Below are 26,314 nucleotides of genomic sequence, written 5' to 3' on the forward strand. Positions count from 1 at the left end.
GTGGGCAATGACTGGGAAAGTACACAAGGTGTAATAGCATTTTTAAGAAATTTAGCAATAGAAGGAACAAGAGTGATGAGGTAGAAGCTGGATTCTATAGTATAGTTAAGGGAAGGCTTCTTTTCAAATTGTGAAGAAATGGATATATTGAAATATTTGAAATGTGTGTTAAGTACCTGGGGAAATGATAAGAACCAGACCAGATTTTGATTTAATCCTAGGCTTGTAGATGATGGTAATAAAATAGTTCTAATGTAATTATACATTACCCAGAGACTCTTAGGTATTAAATGTTAAATGAAAAATTAATTCCAAGGAGTTCAGGGACAAACTACTTGAACTTCAATCTGTCTCAGAGACCATAAGGAATTATCTGGAACACATGGCATATGTTAAGATGTAGGAAGAAGTTCAACACATAGTCTTGTAGCAGGGTTAGCTCTCATTTTAATTAAGCATTTTGTTAATGATTCTTAAAAAAAAAAAACAATTAAGACCCATTTAATTAAGTGTGTGAGTCACAGTCAACTGAAAGATTCTATACATTCCAGGAAGGCAAGCAAATGCTCAGATGAGGCTTGATAAAGTAGAAACATTGACAGACATTGAAACAGAAAATTGAACAGAGAGATGACATTGAGTAAATTATCCAGAGCAAGTAGACTGATGAGTAATGCAATGATGAATAAAGAATAGCATGAGCATCTGACTTATGTTGGAGGTCATAGCAGCAGCAAACAGAAGTGAATGAAGATACAATAAGAAGGAAAATTCATAGCAAGCCTGTGGCAGTCTGTTCATAAGAAATAATTTATGCTTAACTGTCAGGCCTTAAAGGTGGTGAGGTAGCCCTAAGGAGAGAGAGTTGGGCTTAGAATCAGAGTCCTGAGTTCAAATCTAGCCTTAGACATTTACTAGCTGTATGACTTTGGGCAAATCATTTAACTGTTTGCCTTAGTTCCTCATGTGTAAAATAAGATGGAGAAGGAAATGGCAAACTACTCCAATATCTTTGCCAAAAAGAAGCCTAAATGGGGACACAAAGAGCTGGACATGAGTAAAAAACAATGCAGCAACAACTGGGCCCTTTAGTCTTTGGGAAATGGTGATCAATTGGAAACACTGCAGAAAAGAGACGCCATATTAATTAAAATTTAGATAAAACCACTTTTTGAAATCATCTTGCCACAGTTGGGAAGGCAGGGGTATTGATAAGAGTAGGAAGGCAGCAGCTATTGGTAAACACCCTAATGAGGCACCAGATCCCTTCTCTTCTCAGACCAACTTAGAAAAGTAGCTGTGTACCAAAATTTTGCCAGCAGTTTTAAACAAATTTTTATTCTATGCAGCTATCTATATAGTTAGAAAGGTAATAGGACAGATGAATGGGATAACTAGGTAGTAGAGTAGTTAAGCACCAACCTTGGATTCAGGAGGACTTGAGTTCAAATATAAACTCAGACACTACCATCTGAATGACCCTGGGCAAGTTATTTAACCCCAATTATCTTGCACCAAAAAACCCCCCAAAAAGCCAGATAGATTTTGGATGACAAGAGTAGCAAGCAGAGGATACTTTTTCAGTGTTGGTGTTCCCTTGTGTCATATATATCTGGGGGGAGACTTGCACAATAGATTGTAATGGAGCTGATGGAAGACCTAAGACAGAATACATCAGAAAACTGGGGAGTAGTGAATCTGTCACATGATCAGTGTGTAATATGTAGTTTATCTAGGATTGGTGACCTAAACTAATTAAGGATAGCTAAGTGCTCTCTTATGGTATGCCTCCCAGCTTCTGGTAGGTTTAACCTCCTTATTAGTAATTTTTTAGTCCTTTTTGTTCTTCTAGTTTAAACGAGCATTCTTCTTGGCAGAGAGAATAGAAGCAAAATAAAAATTAGTACTCTTTTTTTCTGTTGTGTATCACCCTGCCTATTCTTTCTGCCATCACTCTCTTCCTCAATGTAGCTTTAAAACAACAATCAACCCATCCTTCATTTTCCTTAGCTTGTTTCTTCAGCTTCAGCACTGTGGACACTTGGATACCACTGGAGAAATGTCAAAACTATAATTAGGAACCAGTGAGTTTGAGGTAAGTTTCATTCCATGACTCTTTCTTAAAGAAGTCGTTGGAACAATGCTCCATGGACTATAATTCTGAGGCCAATCCTTTGAATAATAAAAAAAAAAACAATTAATTCTTCAAATAATAATTCACAATTATATGATCCTTTAAGATGTGCAAAGTTAATTGAGATAGGCAATTCAAGTATTATTTTCTTTATTTGCTATTTTACTGTTGTTAAAGTAACTTGCTCATGATTATTATTTAGTGTCTGTAGCAGAATTTGAATCTAGGCCATTTGCTAGGCTTCTTTCTACAATCTTATTTAGCTTATTTAGGGGATTTTAGAAATAGGATCTTATGAAATGTTTGGGACAGTATCATTTAAAATTTTTGTTTTGGATATTTTCTAGGAAAAGTCCAAATTGCTATTGACCACAAAGTTCAGCACAATTTCTCAAATCTTGCAGGGCCTTATAAATCATTCTTCCAACCTGCTAATAAGCTTTTTTTTTTTTTTTTTTTTTTTTTTTTTTTTTTTTTAAACCACAGTCAATTCTTCTACTCCAACCAGTTGCGGCTCATGGTTATATATGTTTGGACTAGGATAATTGGCATTTAACCTTGGCTGCCTTGGAACAGATCTCCAGAAGGAAGTTGCCATATAGATCAGCTTATTCCTCCCTCTCATATTAAAGAAGTTTTCTCTAACCACATAACCTCTTTTCCAATAGTGCTTTGCTAAGACTTCTTTATTTTTCATGAATATACATATATATCTTTGTATATAGGTATATGTATCTATGTATATATACTCATATATATATATATAAGTATACATTTGTATATATGTGTATTCACATACATACATATATTTCCTCCCTTTTAGACTATTTGCTCTTAGAAATCAGGGTCAATGTCACAAGAATTACTGAATTCTCAGTCCCTAGTACGGATCTTCCATATGGGATAAGATAAACATTGAACTAAATTAAACTTCCTTCAAAATTGCCCTTCCCCACAGGCAGAAAGCTCTTCTATTTTTAAAACCTTTCAAAAAAGAATACATTTAATATCTTCTTGAGAAACCCATTATAATATTTAGTAATTATCATTTCCATGGACTCAGGTTTCTACTAACTGATTGAATGTTCCTTAATTTCTCTGAGCCATCCTTATTAAAATGAAGGCATTGTCTTAGATGATTTCATAGTTCACCTTATAGCTCCAACATTACATATTTTATACTTCAAAGTCCAATTTGGAGCTGTCTCAGGGTCTGATTGTTTATTTTCTCAGACTAAGTTCACATTGCTTCTTCTTATGAACTGAATATTCAAGCAAACAGGCCTAGCTGCTATTTTTTTATACTTGTCCTTCCATTTTTTAATCTCTATTTTTAAAAAGTTTTTTGTTTCCCTTTAGAATATTTTATTAAAAATCTAACATTGAATGTATATACAGACAAACTTGCTTAGTAGTTATTTACATTTAAATTAATCACAATACAACTGGCATAACAGAAATTCAATCCCATATGTCCCCATTAGGATTTTTTGGTCCCATCCTTTACTTTTCATTTTTTAAAATAATAATAACTTTTTATTTTTCAAAATACTTGCAAAGATAGTTTTCAACATTCACCCTTACAAAACCTTGTGTTCCACTAAGTGAAGTGAGCAGAACCAGAAGAAACTTGTATATAGTAACAACAATGTTATGTAAAGATCAACTATCTTATTAGACTTAGCTCTTCTTAGCATTACAGTGATCCAAGACAATTGCAATAGACATATGATAGAAAATGTCATCCACATGCAGAGAAAGAACTGTGAAGACTGAGTGCAGATTGAACCAAACTATTTTCATTTTTTTCCTTGTGTTTTCTCCCCCCCCCCCCCCAGGCTGGGGTTAAGTGACTTGCCCAGGGTCACTCACACAGCTAGGAAGTGTTAAGTGTCTGAGACCAGATTTGAACCTCCTGAATTCAAGGCTGGTGCTCTATCCATTGCGCCACCTAGTTGCCCTTCTTTGTGGTTTTTTACAATTTTCTTATGATTTTTTTCTTTCACAACATAATTAATATGTGTTTAACACGATTGTACAGGTAAAATCTACATCACATTGCTTGCTATTTCGGAGAGGAAAGGGAAGGAAGGAAAAAAATTGGAACTCAAAATCTTACAAAAAGCATAGTTCAATTTTTAAGCTTTGTATCTCCAGCATCTGGCACAACATTTGGTACATAGTAGGTACTTAGGAAATGCTTATGAGTTGATTGATTGAAATATCTTTGTAAACTACAAAATAATATATAAATGTGAGCTTTTTAATATGCTATATAAATAAGAATAGCAAACTTATAAACAGTAAACAGTAAAATAATACATGACTAGGCAAGATAAAAATATGATGAGGAGAAAGCATTAAGCTTTCAGTCAGGAAGATTTGGATTCAAATTTTACTTCTGATACTTCTCTTCTTATATAAGTGTCTTTAGCTCTATGTGCCTCAAATAGCTCCTTTGGACTTTATTTAAAAAAGGTATAAACAAGCTGAATTCTGTCTAGGTGGATATATCACCACTAATGAAGTTTACCATGCTGAAGAAATACAAGATCTGTCTATATTCCATCTGCCCATATGACTAGACAGTATGATATTCCAGTCAATGTGTCTTTCTTAATTTGTAATTTTTTTGGTCCAAACCTCTGATTGCAAGGTACTTAGCATCTGTGTGTGCCTAAGCAAATGACAACTTTCCAGGCTTTATTTTTCTTAATTGTAAAATGAGGGGACTGGATTTCAAAGTACTTTCTTTTTCTGTCTGTGATTCTATGATCCCTCTGCTAATACAAATAAGCAATCATTCAATTATATATAGTCTTAAGAAAGGTGCTTGGATCACTGGGGTTTAGTGACTTAGAGTCACAAAGTATAAATCAAAAGGTACTTGAACATAGGCTTAAAACTAAAATCAGTTCTCTTTCCATAATGCCATAATGATTTTCAATAAGTATGTCTAGTACTATTACTAATTGTAAACTCTTGGAAAAGCAGGTTGTCTTTGGAGGACTGGGAATAGCCACAGTGTCTAATGACTCAGTCTGCTCCTGTGCACTCAGTGAGGCTGTCAGCTTACCCAGGAAATCATCAGAGGAGAGTCTTTCAAAATCCCACACTTGGAGAACAAGCTCAGCTGGAATTTTCCGCTCTGTCTTTTCTAAGGAAAAGATGTTTTCCCTTTTGGAAATGACCAGTTGCTTCTCAGCAGGAAGATACTGAAATGGAAACAGGAACCGCCAGTTGAAGTTACCCTCTCCAGTCAGAGAGTTATAATGCACGTCAGTCTCCTGCTTATCTTCTTCCATACCTTTTAACCATCTGCATAAAGAGAACAAGTGACAGTAAGGGGAATACACATTTATTAAATGTTTATGAGCCAATTACTATGCTAAGCACCATAAAAATATTACCTCATTTGGTCCTAAAATCAACCCTGTGAGGCAGGTGCTCCTTTTTTATGGTTGAAGAAATTGAGGCATACAGAGATTGAATGACTTATTCAGGATCATATAGGATGAATCATATGGATTTTGAAATCAAATTTTCCTGACTCCAGGCCCAGAATCTGCTCACTATTCTACCAAGCTGACCTCTAAGCATGATCATCTCAAACTATTTTATAAAATATATAACTGAATTTTCATTTGAGAAAAAGTATTTTAACTCCCTTACCCCAACCCTATTTGGGTCTTCTTCATAAAGATACTAGAGTGCTTTTTCAGTTCCTCCTCCAGCTCATTTTATAGATGATGAAACTAAAGCAAATATGCTTAAGTGACTTCCCCAGAGTTACATTGCTAGTAAGAATTGGAAGCTGGATTTGAACTTGTCTTCTTGACTCCAGACTTGTGCCACTTAGCTTCCCTCAAATACAGCTATGCGTCTTTGTACTACCATAACTTGGAGGGATTTTCATTTGATATTTTTACCAAGTTGAAAAAATAAGCATCTCACTTAACCTTTTCAAGAAATAGGATACAGTAAGGTCTTCAAAGACGATATTTCCTATGAGGTTCCTAGTAACTATCTTAGTACAAAATAAAACTAAAAATGGAAGAATAGTCATTTATTTAAATTAACTTACCCTTTAACATAAATATCACTTGATTTTTGTCCTGTGAAAATATTTTCATCCTCCAAAATGACATCTTCCGTATTCCAGATTATTACTCTCAATTCATAACTGAAACCAGGAGAAGTAAGCATTAACTTATAGACAAGAGACTTTATGGTATAGGATGGAAAATGCTAGATCTGAAATTGGAAGATCTAGCTTTTTATAGGAACTCTTCCACATATTAGTTGAAAGAACTCAAATGATTCAGTATTCCCACATGCAATAATAGCTAGCAGTTTTATATATATATAGTTCAAGCAAAATGCTTTAGATTGGTTAGCTCATTTTATCCTCACAACTCTGCCCCAGATTAATTCCCTAAAACTATAAATTGTGGGTGAATTGTCAATCTGTTTTGATAGTTTTCAAACCAGTTGATAAACGATAATCCTGGACCCCTAAATTACTAGCCCTTATTGATATTTTTCTTAATGAACTATTTATTATGAATAAGTGAATCACAAATGCAATCATAAACTAACAAAATATTATCAACAAATCCTATTACTTTTTTTTAACAATAATTTTTGTTGTTGTTTAGTCATTTTCAATCATGTCTGGCTAAGTATGACCCTTTTTGGAGTTTTCTTGAGAAAGATCCTGGGCTAGTTTGCCATTTCCTTTTTCAGCTCATATAAAGTTCTGTTGTCTCCAGAAACTGCCGATCACTCTCTGGGAGGTATCTACTGTCTCAACTCAATCTCTCGGTCAGATTCTTCTTCCTGTAGAGAGCCGCCAACTCTGACCTAGAGTAGAGACTTCTCTCCCTTGCTCAATGTCACTTCTTTTATCCTCCCAGAGAATGAGCATGGAATAACTCAGGGGCTTCTGGGAAAAAATACTTCAACCAATGAACTTGTTCCTCTTAAACATGCAAGCTCCTCCCCAGAAGTTCAAAGGGGTGAAACTCCCAGTAAAGGCCGGAACTAGAGAATTGTTAAGTACCGACTTAGCACTTAGTAAGAACCTAATATCTCATTATCTCATTAGCACTTAGTAAGAACCTAACAAGCTCATTTTACAGATTAAGAAACTGAGGTAACAAAATGCAGTGACTTGCCCAGGGTCACCTAGTAAGTGTCTAAGGCCAGATTTTAACTCAGCTCTTCTGGTTTTTAGGCCTAGTGCTCTATCTAATGTGATATTAATAAATGATTTCATATGCAATTATGATTAATATAGTATGATGTTTTAAATAATTACTTATTAATAGCACAATATTTTATTACTAAAACATATTACTTCTAGCAAACCAAATTATAATTATGAATAAGCCACATTAGTTAGACTGATTAGGAATTATAGGACTTAGAAACATGCTAGACATCATCTATTATCATGTCATTTTTTTAGGAGTAGGAAAGAAAGGTAATATATTTTGTCCAATATTCCATAGGAAGAAAAAGGCAGAGCCAGAACTTTCAATATTTATCTTTCAAATCCAAATGCAGTTTACTTGATTATTGCTTTTTAAAATTATTGCTATTTTTAAATATTCATGGACATTCATAATCTTACCAATTATTTTGCATAATTATTGGTTGACTTTTTTCAATACATGGCCTCTGCACCAGAAATTTGGCACCAGTACTTGCCTTAATTTGGTTAAGGGAGTCACAGCATTTCACTATTCCTGCCCCATCTATCACCACTATGAACAGATTCTGAATGAAGATTTGGCTGCTATTCACTACTATTCTGGCCACCTCGTTGCCGTCATTACAAAATATTAGTATGGTCTAGTGGAAAAGACAATGAATTTGAAATCCAAACATGTGCATTTGAATCCTTGCTTTGCTAATTAATATCTGTAGAACTCTGGGCTTATGATATAACTTCAGCTTTTCTCTTCATATGTGAAAGAAGGAAATTGGAGCAGGTCATCTCTCAGTTCTTTTTAAGCTCCAAACTAGAATACTGCCCACTTTATGATCTAAATTCATAGCAACCTCCCAGTGATTACCATAGACCATCTGTATTACTTGAAATAAGCCACTTAATTTTTTCTAATCTTTTTTTCTGATCTGATTTTTCATCTGAAAATGGGGAGGTTAGAACAAGAATCAGGAATTATTATCATTTTGGGGAGGTCAATAACTCCTTTGGCAGTTGGTGTTGCCCAACTCCTCAGAATAATGTTATTTTTATTCATAGACTAAACTATACAGGACTAAAAAGAAAATCATAAATTAGTGAAAATGAATAATTTTTTTTCTAACCCAAATTCATGGTTCCTTTGAAATCTATTGATACCCTATCTTAAGGATCTCTGAACAAAATGGTTGCTAATATTTCTCTTAGTCAACATTCTTATTAGTTACAACTTGCTTTTCCAATCATTTTTCAGTTCTATCCAACTTGTCATGACACAGGGAATTTTTTGAGGAGTAATTTCAGTTAAGTCCAATTCTTCATGACCCCATTTAGGGTTTTCTTGGCAAAGATACTGGAGTCATATGCCATTTCCTTCTCCAGCTCATTTTATATTTGAGGAATCTGAGGCAAACAGAGTTAAGTGGCGTTCCCAGGATCACACAGCTAGTATCTGAGAACAGATTTGAAATCATGAAAGTAAATCTTTCTGACTCCAGGCGTAGTGCTCTATTCACTGTCCCAGCTAACTACTTCTGGTAGGAATTTAGAATTCATCAATGTAATAACATCTGACAGTGAACCAAATGGTAGAGCCTGCCTTTCTTTCATGGTATTAGAAATAACAAAGTAAATCTTTCTATGCTGATATTCCTCAATAGTAGTAATAAAAATCAAGCAGGGTTATATCAAGGCTAAGTAAAATTTCTTTAGGAATATGAGGTTAAAGGAGGGGGAAGTTAAATCGTTGGCAGTTTTAATCCTATGGTGGCTATTATTCTAAAACTATAAGATCCTTAAAGCTGGAATGGAATTTGAAAGCATGGAATAATTGGAAGGGACCTTAAAGACAATCCAGTCTAAGAATTATAGTGCTGGAAGAGATCTTGGGGTCTGAGTCTCTCATTTTACAGTTGAACAAATTAAAATAGAGAAGTTGCTTACCCAAGATATGTAGTTACTGAGCATCATGGGTAAAATTTGAACTGAATTCATCTTTCTCCATATCCAGAGCCTTTCCCACTATATCATACTGCTTCTTATAAGCCCCCTAATTTTATAGTTGGGAACTTAAAATCCAAAATCTTATTGATACATATTGGCCAATAATCTCATTTTTCTTGGTCAATAGCTTTTAACAGTTTAATTAGCAATTCATAGAAACCCATTTGATCCACCAATCCAAACCCACAATGTTTGTAGCATGATTTCTTCCTGTGTTTCTTTACCCTTTTGGCTTCCTTGGGGAGATGTCAACAGGTGGTCCAGGCTGAGGCATATCTTTGGGAAACATGTCTACCCACATCTGCAGGCGACCCTTTTAGAAGAAAGAACAGAGACCATTTACATTCTGGAGGCTTACCACTATTAAATTTAATACTTCTCAGACACTTACAAATTGGCATTTTCCAAATGATAATATTAGACTCCAAATGTTCAGTGAGAATTAGAGAGTAAATGGAAAGATTTCTTTATAATAGCATTGTTAGGGGACAGTATGAATCTCTCCTCTTGTATTTTTATATTAGAGTTTTGCTCTAGAGAGAGATTTTGGGAGGACAAAGTATTAACCACAGAATAGCTGAATCCCATAGAGTAAAAGCCATACAAGAATGGGAATCTACTACATTGCAGTAAGCCTATTTCCTCTAATATCTATTTTTTTCCTAGATAATAAGCAAGAAGCTTCAGGGACATATTCACATTCTTATGGCATGAAGAGACCCTTCAATAGGCTGCTATAGTATATTTATCCATCAAATTGGAAATCTACCCAGAATTTTGACAGGTATCCATCAATAAGTTAAGTATTTAATCACTTAATAATTCTCTCATGTGCCAGACACCATGCTAGGTGTTGAGATACAAAAATAAAAAATTAAACAGTCTCTTCTCTTAAAGAGATACAAAGATAAAAATTAAAGAGTCTCTTCTCTTAAGGAAAAAAAAGGTGCTGCAAAGAATAAAAGCACAAAACAATATTCCCTGCCCTCAAGGAGTTTATCATCTCTGTGGGAAAATGAAAGTAACACACATGAAACATAAGTGAAAAATACAGACCAGAAAATTAAAAAATGGTATTAATAGTATAATTCTAAGAATTCATAGAAGATGGAAGTCAATAAGGGCCAGGATAATCAGGGAAAGCTTCATGGAAGAAGTAGGATTGATGTAAGCTTTGACAGAAGCATAGGATTTGGGGGATGAAAAGGAACACTGCTCAATGCCAGAATATTGATGGAACTTGGGATACATGAGTAACTCCACTCTCCTTCACCTCTTCTACCAGTCAGGAGTATCATGAGCAGGAACGTTATGGCACAGACCTGGGACAGTTTGATATTAACTTTGCCCCCAAGTTGATTGAATTGGGATATAGTTGGGACCCAGGTGCAAATCCTTAGTGCAAGAACAGAGAAAAACCAGGGTTTGGGATTTTGGCAGAGTTCTCGAGACCCCAATGAATATTTTGAGAATTGCTTTTAACCTTATTGCTAGTGGTTTTTTATCTGTTTTAATATTTCTGAACAACTTTTAACTGCTTTGAGACTACTTTTACTTGGCAGTTATTGCATTTTGTTTTTAAAAGAGGACTATTCGAACCCTTGAGTGATCTTAAGGGATCTATTTCTGTAGAATACAGGTTGGCTAACTGGCTAAAAACCAAATCCTGGTTTTATATAGCCTATAAGCTAAGAAAAATTTTGCATTAACAAAAACTTTTATATAACTTATACAACTCTTAAATGAAGTTGTACTTTGAAATATAAAACTATTATTCTCAGATACTTAATAGCTGTGTAATCCTAGACAAGTCACTTAACCTCCACACACACATAAAGAATATTCTGGAGCAACTCTAGGTAAAGCATCTGGGTCATCTTACTGAACATTTTGAGAGTGGGTCATTAACAAATAAGTCCATCATTTAAATTTATGCAGAGCCAAGCTTGTTCCCAAAGAGTATAAACAGTCACAACATAAAAGAGAATAATACATTCAGCTTAAAGGTGACTGAAGGGAAAACAATGACAAGTTTTAAAGAAAAATCTCAACCAAGAAACTCCATTTCACTGGCCCATTCATGGACATTTTCCTACCTGTTCCATTCCTGGTTTATCCTTGTGATAAAGAGGTCGGGTTTCTATGTGCTCTGGAACAAGCTTACATCCGACCTCTGGGATTTCATCCCAGGAATGTAAAACTTTAAGTGCCAAGTGCTCATAAGATTCAACTGCCTCATCTAGATGAAAACAAAGAGAAAAGAACTTGAGTTCAGTACATTCTTACATACTGAAAGAACTATTCTGGATATTTAAAGATATTTTAAATTAATAGTTTAATGATTGATTTTAATACAATGAGGTTAGGATAGCAAGAGGAGGGAAGGTGAAAGGAATGGAGAAAGAAAAGGAAAGCAGGGGAGAAGTGTCCCTCCCCAAAGCTAAAGGTCCAGACCCAATTTTCCTCTACAAGATAAATTTCTCAATATTACAAGGAGTTCTAGGGAAGAGTTGACCTTGCTAATAATTAGAGAATAGCCATATATAATCTGTCTGGCTCTGGGAATTCTATTAATCTTTGCTTTAATCATCAGACAAGACAAGAATTTGTCATTTGCCCTTCTGCAGTACATAAAGTCCTTCTTTTTGTTCAGAGAAAGAATCAAACTGATGCAACCACTGCTACTCTGAAAGGTATGATAACCTAATATCCCTATAGTCTATTCCAAAGCTCCTTTGCCTAGTGTCCATTCTTCACTTTCTTTTGTCTATCCATGTCATATCTATCCTTCCTGTGAACTTCTCTTATCTTGCTCTATCCTTGTACTATGCCTTCTGTAACCTCATTCCATTGTTAATAAGTTCTCCTTATATAAGAACTGTGCCATCAGCCTTTAAATTATGTTGTATATATTTTGTATATAATTTTAAAAATGTAACATGCAGTTTCCATTGAAAACAATGCAAGCTCCTTGGGAGTAGGGGTTATTTTGTTTTTGTCTTCTGGTCCCAGCACCAAGCAAAGTAGCTGGCCTATAGACTTTACTTAGGCAATGCCTACTTCTATTGAAGTAGAAAAGAAAAAGAAAAGGAAGAAAAAAAAGAAAAGGAAAAGAAAAAAAGAAAAGAAGACAGAGTGAAGAAAGGAAAAGAAAGCAAGCAGAAAGGAGCTTAGCTTAGTTTGGCAAATGATGTAGTACTAAAGTCTTTCATGAGTAATAATGACCAAAAATATAAAACATGATCTTTATGTTAGGCAGGATGGGACTGATAGGGATTATTGAAAACCTTGGGTGACTTTTAATAAGGCCATCCAGATGTTTGAGAATTAACTGAGGAAAAATTGAGGTTCTCTATAGGATCTCAAATGGGGAGTGATGTTCAGTGTTGAAAACACTAATCTCAAGTGGCAGAGAGGAAAGGGATATCTAGGTCTATGCCTAGCCTATCTGAATCTGGATCTTATTCTGGAAATTCAAGTAAAAGTAGAACCCAGAAGCACAAGAGATCCAGCTCTTCAGCCAATCACTGTTGTGCATTATGAAGCTGATGTTAAGAATGTCTTCCCCAACTCTCTATTTTCATGGTGCCCTCTCTTCTTTAACCATTCAAATTCTTATGGCCTTCTCCTGCCTAAGCCTGATCTCAGGAAAAGGATCCAGTATTTAATATTTCCAAGATTTATGATTTCACTGGTGGGATTACTGCCTCAACAGATGCAGATCACAACCCATATTCCTGCTTCCCCTTAAATTTAGCAATCTTTTAAGAGTTGCAATAACCATAATTTTAACTAGGATAGGGCAACTGGGGCTTTGTCCTAGATACATTAATATTAAGACTGTGCTAAAAACACTTAGGAACAAATAAGCTTGGTACTTACTGATCATAAATGATTAGTTAAAAATAGAAATACCTGTAGCTCTATTATTATCCTATTTCAGGTGAATTCTTGTCTGTCCCCATAACTTTTTTCTTTCTCATACAGACCCCAAAGCAGCTGCCTCATAGTATGCCAGAGCTTGCTTCCTCTCTTGGAAAATGATATCTTAGGTGAATTAATCTCTACCCCACACTTGTGCCATACATAAAATGTCTAATTATGTTTCTGATTGTGGCCAAAAAATTCATTTCATTGTGTCTAACATATTAATGAATCTCTCTACATTTAGTTAGGCTAATCCTCAAACAATAGATATATGGCCCACCTCTGATTTTGTACTCAAGTCTTTTTAGCCTAGTCGGATCTACTTATCAATTGTGTAGAACTATGTCCTCTGTCTCAGTATCTAATCCCCAGGGTCATCTCAATAGAAGTTGACTCATAGAAGGGGATTTTTAGTGGAAGGTCCTAATAATCATCATTTGTACTTTGGCATGAGTTAAAGTCACTGTGAACTTAGGGGTTGGGGATATTTGTATTTTAAGACCTATCTTAAATTGAGGAATTACAGGCCTTTTCTCTAGTGAAAGTGAAAAGAATTCCAAATGTCAATAAGTACACAGGGAAGACATATTTTAGGCAGAGGGTCTTCTTGGTATGATCATCTATCATATAGTAATTGCTAGCATTTATATATGCCTTTAGGTCAGCAAAGGGATAAATTGGATAGAGTACTGACCTTAGAGACAGGAGATCATAAGTTCAAATCTGACTCCATATATTTATTAGCCTGGGCAAGTCACTTAACACAGTTTGCCTCTGTTTCCTCATCTATAAAATGAACTGAAGAAGAAAATGGCAAACTAATACAGTATATTTGCCAAGAAAACCCCAAATGGAGTCACGGAGAGTTGGACATAGCTGAAACAACTCAACAGCAAAGAATCAATCCTTTTAAAAAAATCTGTCCTTTAAAAATATTAAAGCTTTTCATTCTCAAAACATGCATAGATAAAACATGCAAAATCTTGTGTTCCAAATGTTTTTCTTCCTCCCTTTCTCCCCACTCCTTCCTCCACATGGCAAGTAATCCAATATAGGTTAAACATGTTCATTCTTCTATATATATTTCCACAATTATCATGCTACATAAAAAAATCAGATCAAAAAGAAAAAAAAGAGAAAGAAAACAAAATGTAAGTAAACAACAACAAAAAAATGAAAATACTATGTTGTGATCCACACAGTCCTTTCTCTGGGTACAGATGGCTCTCATCATCATAAGACCATTGGAACTGGCCTGAATCACCTCACTGTTGAAAAGAGCCATGTCCATCAGAATTGATCATTGTATAATCTTGCTATTTCTGTGTACAAAGTTCTCCTGGTTTTACTCACTTTATGCAGCATCAGTTAATATAAGTCTCTCCAGGCCTATCTGAACTCAACCTGCTGATTGTTTCTTATAGAACAATAATATTCATATACTATACATAATATTCATATACTATAACTTATTCAATCATTTTCCAACTGATGGGCATCCACTCAGTTTCCAGTTCCTTGCCACTACAACTACAGATATTTTTGCACTTGTGGGTCCTTTTCCCTTTTTTATGATCTTTTTGGGATACAGGGTCCAGTAGAGACACTGCTGAATCAAAGAGTATACAGCTTAATAGCCCTTTGGGAATAGTTCCATATTGCTCTCCAGAATGGTTGCTTCAGTTCACAACTCCATTAACAATGTATTAGTGTCCCAGTTTTCCCACATCTCCTCCAATATTCATCTTTTCCTGTAATCTTAGCCAATCTGAGAGATGTGTAGTGGAATCTCAGAATTGTCTTAATTTGCATTTCTCTGATCAATAGTGATTTAGAGCATTTTTCATATGACTAGAAATAGTTTTAATTTCTTCATCTGAAAATTGTCTGTTCATATCTATTCACCATTTATCAATTGGAGAATTGCTTGTATTCTTATAAATTTAGGTCAATTCTCAATATTTTAGAAATGAGGTCTTTATCACACCCCTTGGATGTAAAATCCCTCCACCAGCTTACTGCTTCTCTTCTAATCTTGTCTACATTGGTTTTGTTTGTATAAAAACTTTTAAACTTAATATAACCAAAATTATCCATTTTACATTCCATAATGTTCTCTAGTTTTTCTTTGGCCACAAATTTCTTCCTTCTCCACATATATGAGGGGTAGACTATTTTTTTTTTCTTCTAGTTTGCTTATAGTATCACTCTTTATGTCTAAATCATGAACCCATTTCAACCTTATCTTGGTACTGGGTGTTAGATGTGGAGCAATGCCTAGTTTCTGCCACATTAATTTCCAATTTTCCCCCCAAAATTGTCAAATAGTGAGTTCTTATCCCATAAGCTGGGGTCTTTGTTTTTATAAAACACTACATTAATATAGTCATTGACTATTATGTCTTGCAAAATATTTATCCTTAAGGTTTGCAAGGTGCCTCATATATATTATTTCATTTGGTCTTCTCAACAAACCCTTTGGCTGCTATTATTCTCATTTTAGAATAATACTCATTATTCTTATTTATGAGAAAACTGAGGCAGAGAGAGATTTGCCTAGGATCCCACAAGGCACAAGTCAGACCCAGGCCTTCTTAAATCCAAGTTCAGAACTCTATTTTCTCACTTAACTACTTAATATCCCTAACTTGACACTTTATCCACATGTAAGGCAAATCCAACAAATGTTGATAAAGCATGTGCTATAAGCCAGGCATTACACAAAGCACTATACTCAAGGATATTTCTGACAATATTCTACCTCATGGTCCCATTCATGATGTTAAAATGGCAGCTTTTTCCCCAATCTTGAATTTTCCTGAGTGATTCAAAGGAAAAGTAAATAACACAAGCAGAAGATACTGTAAAATATTTACCAGTGCCCTCCTCGGTGAAGGCTGTTTTCCCAGAGAAGACCTGGTTTCCAACCTGGATCTGTCCAGGTCGAAAGTAAGGCCCAATCAGCTTGTTGTCTTTGCAGAGCTTGGTAAGTATTTCAGTTGGTTTGGATGTGTCCCTCCAGGCATTGTAACCTTCTCTGCAAATGAGTAGAAAAGGGACATAAAGAGTGAGACCAGGCATCCTAGTTGATTATGACCTCTTGGAATTATTATAGTTACTCCTAGAGTCTTTGCTATCTGCCATCTTTATAGATTTCAGTTGTGTTTTTCTTGGTTAGTATGACATAAAATACCTTTGGGTCACGTGTATGCATATTTCTCTCACGACTCTAGTATTGGACCAACTTAGGGTCAAAGTCAATACAGATTTCTTGCTATGACTTTTTTTTTTTCTCCTTCCAGGACAGCCATTTAGGCTTGCTGGGGAACTCTTCACTTGTCCTTCCCATTTTACTATTTCTTTTTTCTCCTGATCCAATAGAGTGGCAAAATGTTGCCAGTGGTTTGAATAAAAAACTCTTATCAATACATTTTAAAGTAATGGTTTCTCTAGCAGCTAAGTTTTAAGTCTCGCAATTCTTTCCCAGAACATTTATGGATTAGTTAACATTTAACAGCCAACCACCAATTAGATTTCTTTTAATAGAAAATGTTGTTCACAGCCATTTCATCATACCACTTTCTATTAAAGAAATTTAAAACTAAAAATACACTACATTACATCAGAACTTAAATTGAAGGGGAAATAATTATATAGAATATAAAATAGTTTTAAGAGAGGCACAGTAGTTTTTCTACTCTGGGGCAAAGAGATCTTGAGAGATCTTAAAAAATTTTTTTTAAAAATTTCTGTTTATTTAAAAAACAGAATAAAAAAAAACAGAAAACAAAAACAAAACAGAACAGAACTGAACATCCCCATGTGTCCAAAGAACATCAGGGAGGATTCAAAATATATTACAAAAAATTATCAGTTTAAGAAAGGTTATATAATAGTAGAAGAAATTATATTAATGAGCATCTATCATTTCTTTGCTTACTTATAGGCTGTTCATTTGGGGTTTTTTTTGCTGTGTACTTATTCAAAATTTTATTCTTTTTCCCCTTTTCATTCTCCTCTACTTTCTCCAAACAGACTATATTTAAGCACAGATGTATTTATATATACTATATAGATACACACACACACACACACACACACACACACACACACACACACATATATATACACACATACTCACTATCCCTGCCTCTCCCCATATAGACATTCACACCCCTCCACAGACCAACACACACAATACACACACACACACACACACACACACACACACACACACACACATATATACACATACATACACAGAAGAACATGCATACGTATCTCCATTTATTCAGACATGTATATACACACACACATTTACCCATATGTAAACATATACTTAAAACAATATTAGTATGGCTGACATATATTGTAACTTTCTCTTTTGATTGAATCTTTTTTTTTTTTTTTTTAGAAAAAGTTGTAAGGTTTTTTTTAAGAGCTCAGCACAGAAAAATGGCATATTAAGTCAACAAATCAAATTCTGCCTTTGGAATGCTCAATCACCTCGGTGCTAGATGATAAAATAATAATTACTAATACTCTTTCCTCCTTTTCCTCTCTCCTACCCAAGTCTCAATCATAGCCAGAGGGAATATCACAGAGAACCTTAGAGAAAAGCCATCTAATCTTATCGACTGATTGAAGAAACTTAAGCAAAGAGATATTAACTGACCTGCCTGAGATTAAACCACTAGGATACATCTTGATTGAATCTTTAAGTTTACTTTGTCTAAGATCAATGATTATTAGCTGTCAAGGTCTGGGCTAGCTCTTCTGAAGGGCTCAGAATAAGTCCTTTTCAGGATAAGCAAAAAGTCCTTGCCCCACGTTGGGCGCCAAAATGTAAAGGTCCTGATTGTCTCTTCAATTATAATCCTCTAGGAGGAGATCTCTTTTCTGTAAAATCTTTTCTTCTGTGAGAAGGTTTCTTAGGAAGCTTCTGGACCCCCCAGCCAGACTCTCTCCTTCCAGACTACTGTCCCAACTTTGTCCCAGACTAGCCTCTCCTTGCCCGACTACCCTCCTCTTTTATCCTAGCAGATTGGGCTAGTGAGAACTCAACGGGGCTTGTGAGAACTCAACGGGGCTTGTGAGAACTCAACGGGGCTTGTGAGAACTACTTCAACCAATGAACTTGCTCCTCTTAAAGGTGCAAACATGTAACCTCCCCCTCCCGCCCCCGGAAGTCCAAACTCCTTTCAAAGGCCTGAACCAAAGGTGTGAATTCTGAGCTAGAGAATTGTTTAGACAACCTGAGTTATCACCTTGTAATCCTAACAATTAGCTGTACTTTTTTCTAATAAATTCTACTCCTGTTTGTGTATATCTCTTCTTTCTTTTCCCTGCTAATTCTTCCTCTTTGATTTTGCTCTATAACTTGCCTTGCTATTACTTGACCTCCCCAAATCTATGGATCCCTCCTTTGTCTTCTTCCCTAATTCTTTGCTTCTCCTTCCACCCAATCCTCCCCTCTTATTTTTTTTTTATAGATTTTGGAGGGTGATATATCCTTCATGGTATGTATGTACTGTTGTCTATTTAACCCATTCCTGATGTGAATAGGTTTTCAGAACTATGAGACCTTCTGCCCTCTCTGCTGTCTCTGTGTCTGCTTCCTCTGCACCACATTTGTATAACATAACTACTATTTTTACCATTCTAGGCAATTTTGCTTTTTAGAGTCAGATCATACTCAACTTTGCCCCATTCTTTCTTTTGAGTTATCCAATTGCTGATGGGACTCTTAAACATATGGTATACATTTCCATGTTAAAAACTTAAAAAATTTGTCCATGTTAAGTTCCTTGGAATTGATTTTTGATATTGGCTCTTATATATTAAATTTTTGTTGAGTTTGGGTTTGGTTGAAAGAAAGTCCTGAAAATATGCAAGTTCATTTAATGTCTTTTTTTTTTTTCCCATTCAAAACTATGGATAATTTTTGGCTCCAGGCCTAGTTCTTTTGATTGTCAGTATACATGATTCCAGGACTTGTTCCCTAATTGTAGTTCCAAAATATTTGAATTGCTTTTTTTCTTGTTTCTTGCAAAACTTTCTCTTTGATTGTGAGATTTCAAAATTTGGCAATAATATTTCTATGTGTTTTCCACAAAGAATTTTTTTGGGTGTACTTTTTCTATTTTTACTTTTCCCTAATGTTCTATCACTCCTGGACAATTTTCTTGGATTGATTTTTGCATTATTGTGTCAAGGTTCTTTTTTGGGTCACCATTTTCAGGTAGTCCAATTATTCTTATTTTTTTTTCTTGATCTGTTCTCCAGACCTTTTTTTTTTCTTATGTTTCATATTCTCTTCTATTTTTCTTTCTTTATATTCCATTTTGTTATTTCTTGGTATCTTATAACTTAATTGGCTTCCCTTTGCCCAATTCTTATTTTCAAAAAGTTATTTTCATCTTTAAGACTCTGTATCTTTTTTTCTAGTTGGTTAACTTCCCTCCATAATCTTTTTGTTTTACTTGAATGGTTTTTATTTTTATTTTTAGTTTCTAGTTTTTTCTCAATGTCTCTCATTTGATTTTTAAATCATTTTCTGAATTTGTCTATAAATTTTGTCTGGGAAGAGAGTCACTTAATATTGGTCTTTGGAGTAGAAAAATATATTTTTATTGCAATGTCCTTCTCTGACAATGAACCTTGGTTTTCTCTATTCTCATAGTAGGTTTCTGTGTTGGGTTCTTTCTTCTTTGCTGGTTCATTTTTTTAAAAATGTGAAGTATTAGTGTAAGTGCCTCTAATCATGGAGTGGAAAATTCTGTCTCTAGCATCACTTCAGCTATCCCCTCTAACCTGGAACCCCAAAATAAAAGCTCCACCCTCCTGCAAATGCTGACCTTACTGCTTCTGCATACTGGCTGTGCTGGTTACTTCTCATTCTTCAGCATAACTGGGCCTGGTGTTCCTAATCAGCTGAGATTCCTTCAGTCTTCCCAGATTCAGATCCCTGATTCCCTGAGAGGTGAAAATTTCTGTATTTTTGCTGAAGCTCCAGCCAAACTAGCTCACCCCAGGGTCTTCACTTGGTGTTTCTGGGGACATAGCCTTGAAGTGTTTATTACTTCACACTGGTTAATCCCCCAGGGTGGGTTTTATCCCTGATCTTCTTGGTTTGTGCCAGGAGGATCCTGTCCTGCCCCAAGTTTTCTTAATTTTTCACCAGTCTATGTTTGCCTTGAAGCACAAATTTGTTCTGTTTGTGGGAGAAATTTGGAGAATTTGAAATTTACTGACTTGCTCTGCCATCTTCCCAGAATCATATATTGTATATTGTTACCTTTCTATTTATCACTTTGGGGAAACCCTAGATGGGAGTTTTGTTTCATGTTTAAAATATATGATATTAGATAGGATTCTTTTCCACCCAATCTCTGTGTTTTGAAAGCTTTTCATGTTGATTGTTAAATGTTAAAGGTATTTGGCATAGTGATATCTATTAAAATATTCTTAATTGTCCCACCTATTTTGGGCAACACTTCATTCTGTGATTCAGGATAAGTATAGTTTATACAATAATTTTTTTTTTCTGAGACAATTGAGTTTAAGTGACTTGCCCAGGGTTACACAGATAGTGAGGATTAAGTGTCTGAGGTCAAATCTAAATTCAGGTCCTCCTGATTTTAGAGCTGGTGCTCTATCCACTGCACCACCTAACTGCCTTTTATACAACAAAATTTTAAAGGATGTTTTGAGATCTGTCTATGTAGTAAAAGAAAATTGTTGTCTGTTAATTTATGAAAGACAGTGATCTTCTGATGTATAATTTTGACTAGGTATTTATTAGCTTCTCAAATCTTTAGGAATATGTTGCTGTTTCTACCTTTAAAAAACAGTCTACATAGAACAATAGTCTAAGTCTTTAATGATAAATTTCCTAAATTCTCTGGTGGCAAAGATCTTGAGTAGCTATCATGCTCACCCAGCTTTTTCTATAAACATATCTACATGTCCAGACATTTATTCAGTACTCTTTCCTGACATATTATTAGTTTAGTTTTATTTATATCATCATCATCACCACACCTAATCCTAAATTTTTCTTTTGTCACAAATGCTTTCCTTACCTTGTTCATTCCATCGAAGTAAAGAACGACATTTTATGAATCTCTGAGTAAGATTCTCAATTTCTTGCAAATTCTTATACATCACTAATAAAACTTAGAATTTTTATCCCTTTGTTATTTTCCCAGAATTTAACTAGTTTTCCAAAGTCAAAGTATAAAGATGGGAAGATAGGATGCTTATCCCAAAAGCTAGACCATGGAGTTTTGATATCTAGGCAGAAGCTAAAGAGGGAATTTCAGGATACTTCAGATATAGGAGTGTCAATGAAAATTTTTTGTTACTTTGTTTAAAGATCTGGTGTTGTACTTGTTAGTTAATTACAGTAAGAAAGGTCTAGAAGGTTGATTAGTTGAAGCAAAATGGAATACCCAGTATCAATCACTAAATAATCATTACTATAGGCCAACCCAAAAGAAAATTCAAAACTGAAAATGAAATAAGCACTTACAGAGAAAAAAGCCCTACAATTAAAATCAACCTTATAAACACAGGATTAAGATATGTAAATGTAAACATGTAAAAAGATATATAATGTTCTGGTTATCTTTCTGGAGGTCTTGGGACCAGCCTTCGTTTGAGCAGAGTAATCACCATGAGAATAGTCAGGGATAAAGTCCAAAGTCTTTATTATCTCCTTTACAATCTGTCTCCTTTACCTGGGTCTTGGCTAGCTTTCTGGAGACCCTCTGGAATGGGTCTTAGTTTCAGTGCAGGAGACAGGGTCTCTATCTTGAAGTCTATCTCTGGCTGAGTTTGTCTCCAGCTTATATACTCTATTGCAATTACATCATTACAGTATACTGAGTATAAACCAATCATTATATCAGTAGGGAACCATTATTTGTTGTAAAATTAAGTCAAACATACTGAAATAAAGAACTCATATGCTAAACTAGATAACCATTGTATTATCAATTCCATTGAATTAACACCTTGTTGTAGGGTTAGATCAGTCATACAGAGACTTCTGGCCAAGATGGTGGAGAGGACACATGCATTTATCTAAACTATTTCTTTCCCTCAGAATATTTTTTTCATGATATGGCCTCAAAATTAGTGCTTGACTGAAAAAATCCACCAATATATTACCAACAGAAGATATCTTGAAATTTGCCAGAAAAGGTCTGTTTTTGCTCATGGGAGGAGATGGTTAGACCAGGCACAGACTGCAGGCAGGCAGTGAGAGCACAGAAGGCAGCTCACACTGAGCAGACCAGAGAGACATAAGGTGTAGTTGCAGCCATCAGAAAATTTGCAAGGAAAACCTTACCCAGTGTGAACTTCTTTGCCCTGGCAGCAAGCCAGCAGATCAGGAAAGAAGCTATAAACACAGGGGGTAAAGAACTCAATCTTGAAATAGTGGGGTCTCTCCAGACCTGACCATACCCACCCAATACTCAGTGACTCAGCACGCTTTCAGAATGTCAAAGAGTGGCCACTGACTGTGCAGGCAGTGTAGCCATATCTGTTCCACTGCTGCTTCATTGCTACCTCCCGTAGTCTGTAAGAGGAAACTTGGTAATACCATACTGCCCAAAAAGCAGACCACATGTTTGTTTGTTTGTTTTCTTTGATTCTTTTTTTTTTGTCAAAATGAGCAAAGAATTAAAGTGAACTCTAACTATAGATAGCTTCTATACTGATAGAGAGCAAACTTCAAATCCTGAGGAGTGTCTCCAGATATGGAAGGGAGGATATGATCTGGTCCCCACCACACAAGGCTCTCATAGAAGAAATTAAAAAGATTCTTACAAGAGAGACAGAAGGAAAATGGGAAGGAAGGAAAAGGAAAGGGAACTTGACAAGAGGGTCTGGTAAGTCATTCCACTCATTTAAAGATAGAGTGGATAAAGAAATCAGATCCATGAAAAACAGAATTAGTGAATTGGAAAAGGTAAACAATTCCAAGAAAAACAGAATTAGTGAATTGGAAAAAGAAAATAGCTCTCTAAAAAACAAAAATGGAAAAAATGGGAAAAAATTCCATAGAAGAAAACAACTCACTTAAAAACTCAATTGGACAATTACAAAAATAAATAAAAAAGTAAATGAAGAAAATGATTCATTAAAAATCAGAATTGAACAAATGGAAATTAATGACTTGATGAGACATTAAGAATCAGTCAAGCAAAACCAAAAAATGAAACAATGGAAAAAATATTAAATACCTACTTGGGAAAACAGCAGACCTGGAAAAATAGATCTAGGAGAGATAATCTGAGAATTATTGGACTTCCTGAAAATTATGATGAAAAAAAGAGCCTAGACACTATTTTCCAGGAAATCATCAAAGAGAACTGCCCAGATGTTATAGAAACAGAGGGTAAAATAGATATTGAAAGAATTCATCGATCACCTACTGAAAGAGAACCTAAAACCAAAACTCCAAGAAATATTGCGGCTAAATTCCTATTAGACCAAGGAAAAATACTACAAGCAGCTAGAAAAAAACAATTCAAATATAGAGGAGCTACAATAAGGATTACTCAGGATCTAGCAGCATCCTCATTAAAGGATTGAAGGGCCTGGAATCTGATATTTTGAAAGGCTAAGGAACTTGGTATGCAGCCAAGAATAACTTACCTAGTCAAAATGAGCATTTTTTTTCCAGGAAAGAAGATGGACATTCAATGAAATAGGTGAATTTCATCTATTTCTGATGAAAAAACCAGAAATAAACAAAAAGTTTGATCTCCAAATATAGGACTCAAGAGAAACATAAAAAGATAAAAAAATCTTGGGAAATATATTTCTGTTATGAATATATATAAAGAACACACGTATAATTTGGTTTTACAGTTATAATATAAAAAAGAAACTAAAGGTGGAAAGGAAATTGTACCAGAAAAAGGGTAAAGTGGGGATACTACATCTCACAAAGAGGCAAAGTAAACCTCTTATAACTGAGGGAAAGAAGAGAGGGGGGTGAACATAGTGTGTATCTTACTCTCATCAGAATTGGCTTAAAGAGACAAATATTAGACATATTTGATTTATAGGGAAACTTCTCCCACCTCATTGAAAAGTGGGAGGGGAAAAGTGAAAAGGGAAGGAGTAAGCTAAGTGGAAGGGATTACAGAAATTGTGAGAAAAAGGGGTAAGAAAAGGGGAGGAACTCTAAGGTGGAGGGAGGGATCCTAAAAAGGGAGGTTTGTGAGAGGCAGGTGGTATTCAGAAGTTTAATACTGGGGAGGAGGGAGAAGGGGAAGGAAAGGAGAAAAGCATAAGCGGGGGTTAACAAGATGGCAAGAAATACAGAATTAATAATTTTAATCATAAATGTGATTGGCATAATCTCCCCCATAAAACAGAAGTGGATAGCACACTGGATTAAAAGTTAGAATCTTACAATATATTGTTTACAGGAGATACACTTGAAGCAGAGTGATATATACAAAGTAAAGGTAAAAGGTTACAGCAGAATCTACTATGTTTCAGGTGAAGCCAAAAAAACAAAAACATAATTGGAAACAAAAAATCTCATCCTAAAGAATGATTCGGTGAAACAGCAAATCATAGCTAAAATTAATAATTTCATCCAAGAAAATGACAATAATGAGACATCATACTAAAATGTGTGGGATGCAGCCAAAGCGGTAATAAGAGGAAATTTTATATATCTAGAGGACTACTTGAATAAAACAGAGAAAGAGAAGGCCAATGAATTGGGCTTGCAACTAAAAAAGCTAGAAAAGGAACAAATTAAAAATCTGTAGTCAAAAACTGAACTTGAAATTCTAAAAATAAAAGAAGAGATTAATAAAATTGAAAGTAAAAAAAAAAACTATTGATAATAAATAAAAGAATTGATTTTATGAAAAAAAAAAACAACACAAAATAGATAAAACCGTAGTAAATTTAATTAAAAAAAGGAAAGAGGAAAATCAAATTGTTAGTCTTAAAAATGAAAAGGGAGAACTCGCCACTAATGAAGAAGAAATTAGAGCAATAATTAGGAATTATTTTGCCCAACTTTATGCCGATAAATTTGATAATTTAAATGAAATGGAAGTATACTTCAGAAATATAGCTTGCCCAGATTAACAGAGGAAGAAGCAAATTGGTTAAAAGTCCCATTTTAGAAAAAATAAATAGAGTAAGCTATTAATCCCTAAAAAAATCCCAAAAAAATTCCCAGGACCAGATGGATTTACATGTGTATTCTACCAGACATTTAAAGAACAGTTAACTCCAATGATATATAAACAATTAAAAAAAATAGGGATTGAAGGAGTCCTACCAAATTCCTTTTATGACACAGACATGGTATTGATATCTAAACCAGGTAGGTTGAAAACAGAGAAAGAAAATTATAGATCAGTCTCCCTAATGAATATTGATGCTAAAATCTTAAATAAAATATTAGCAAAAAGATTACAAAAAATCATCTCCAGGATAATACATCATGACCAAATAGGATTTATACTAGGAATGCAGGGTTGGCTCAATATTAGGAAAACTATTAGCATAATCGACTAATGGCCAAATTAACAAAAAACATATGATCATCTAAATAGATGCAGAAAAAGCTTTTGATAAAATCCAACATCCATTCCTAATAAAAATACTTGAGAATATAGGAATAAATGGACTTTTCCTTAAAATAGTCAGAAGCATCTATTTAAAATCGTCAGCAAGCATCCTATATAATGGGGACAAACTGGTACCATTCCCAAGAAAATCAAGAGTGAAACAAGGTTGTCCACTATCACGATTACTATTCAAGGAATTAGAGTAGGTAATGAGGAAACCAAATTATCACTCTTTGCTGATAAGGTGATGGTATACTTAGAGAACCTCAGAGATTCTACTAAAACGTTATTAGAAATAATCCACAACTTTAGCAAAGTTACTGGATACAAAATAAATTCACATAAATCTTCAGCATTTTTATACATCACCAACAAAATTCATCAGCAAGAGATACAAAGAGAAATTCCATTCACAATAACTGT

The 26,314-nt window shown here is 34.7% G+C and overlaps 1 protein-coding gene across 1 annotated transcript in view; it reads right to left on the minus strand.

Moving 5' to 3' along the window:
- FER1L6 (fer-1 like family member 6) overlaps positions 1-26,314 on the minus strand; it is a 253,827-nt gene that overhangs the window by 20,257 nt on the left and 207,256 nt on the right. Inside the window, exons 34-38 of the mRNA XM_074266003.1 lie at positions 16,151-16,311; positions 11,444-11,586; positions 9,572-9,660; positions 6,219-6,317; positions 5,211-5,452 (exon numbers count right to left, since the gene is read on the minus strand). Of these exons, the coding sequence (XP_074122104.1) occupies positions 5,211-5,452; positions 6,219-6,317; positions 9,572-9,660; positions 11,444-11,586; positions 16,151-16,311 (734 nt within the window). The remainder of the gene's footprint in view (positions 1-5,210; positions 5,453-6,218; positions 6,318-9,571; positions 9,661-11,443; positions 11,587-16,150; positions 16,312-26,314) is intronic.

The sequence above is a fragment of the Sminthopsis crassicaudata genome, chromosome 1, assembly GCF_048593235.1.
Source record: "Sminthopsis crassicaudata isolate SCR6 chromosome 1, ASM4859323v1, whole genome shotgun sequence".
NCBI lineage: Eukaryota > Metazoa > Chordata > Mammalia > Dasyuromorphia > Dasyuridae > Sminthopsis > Sminthopsis crassicaudata.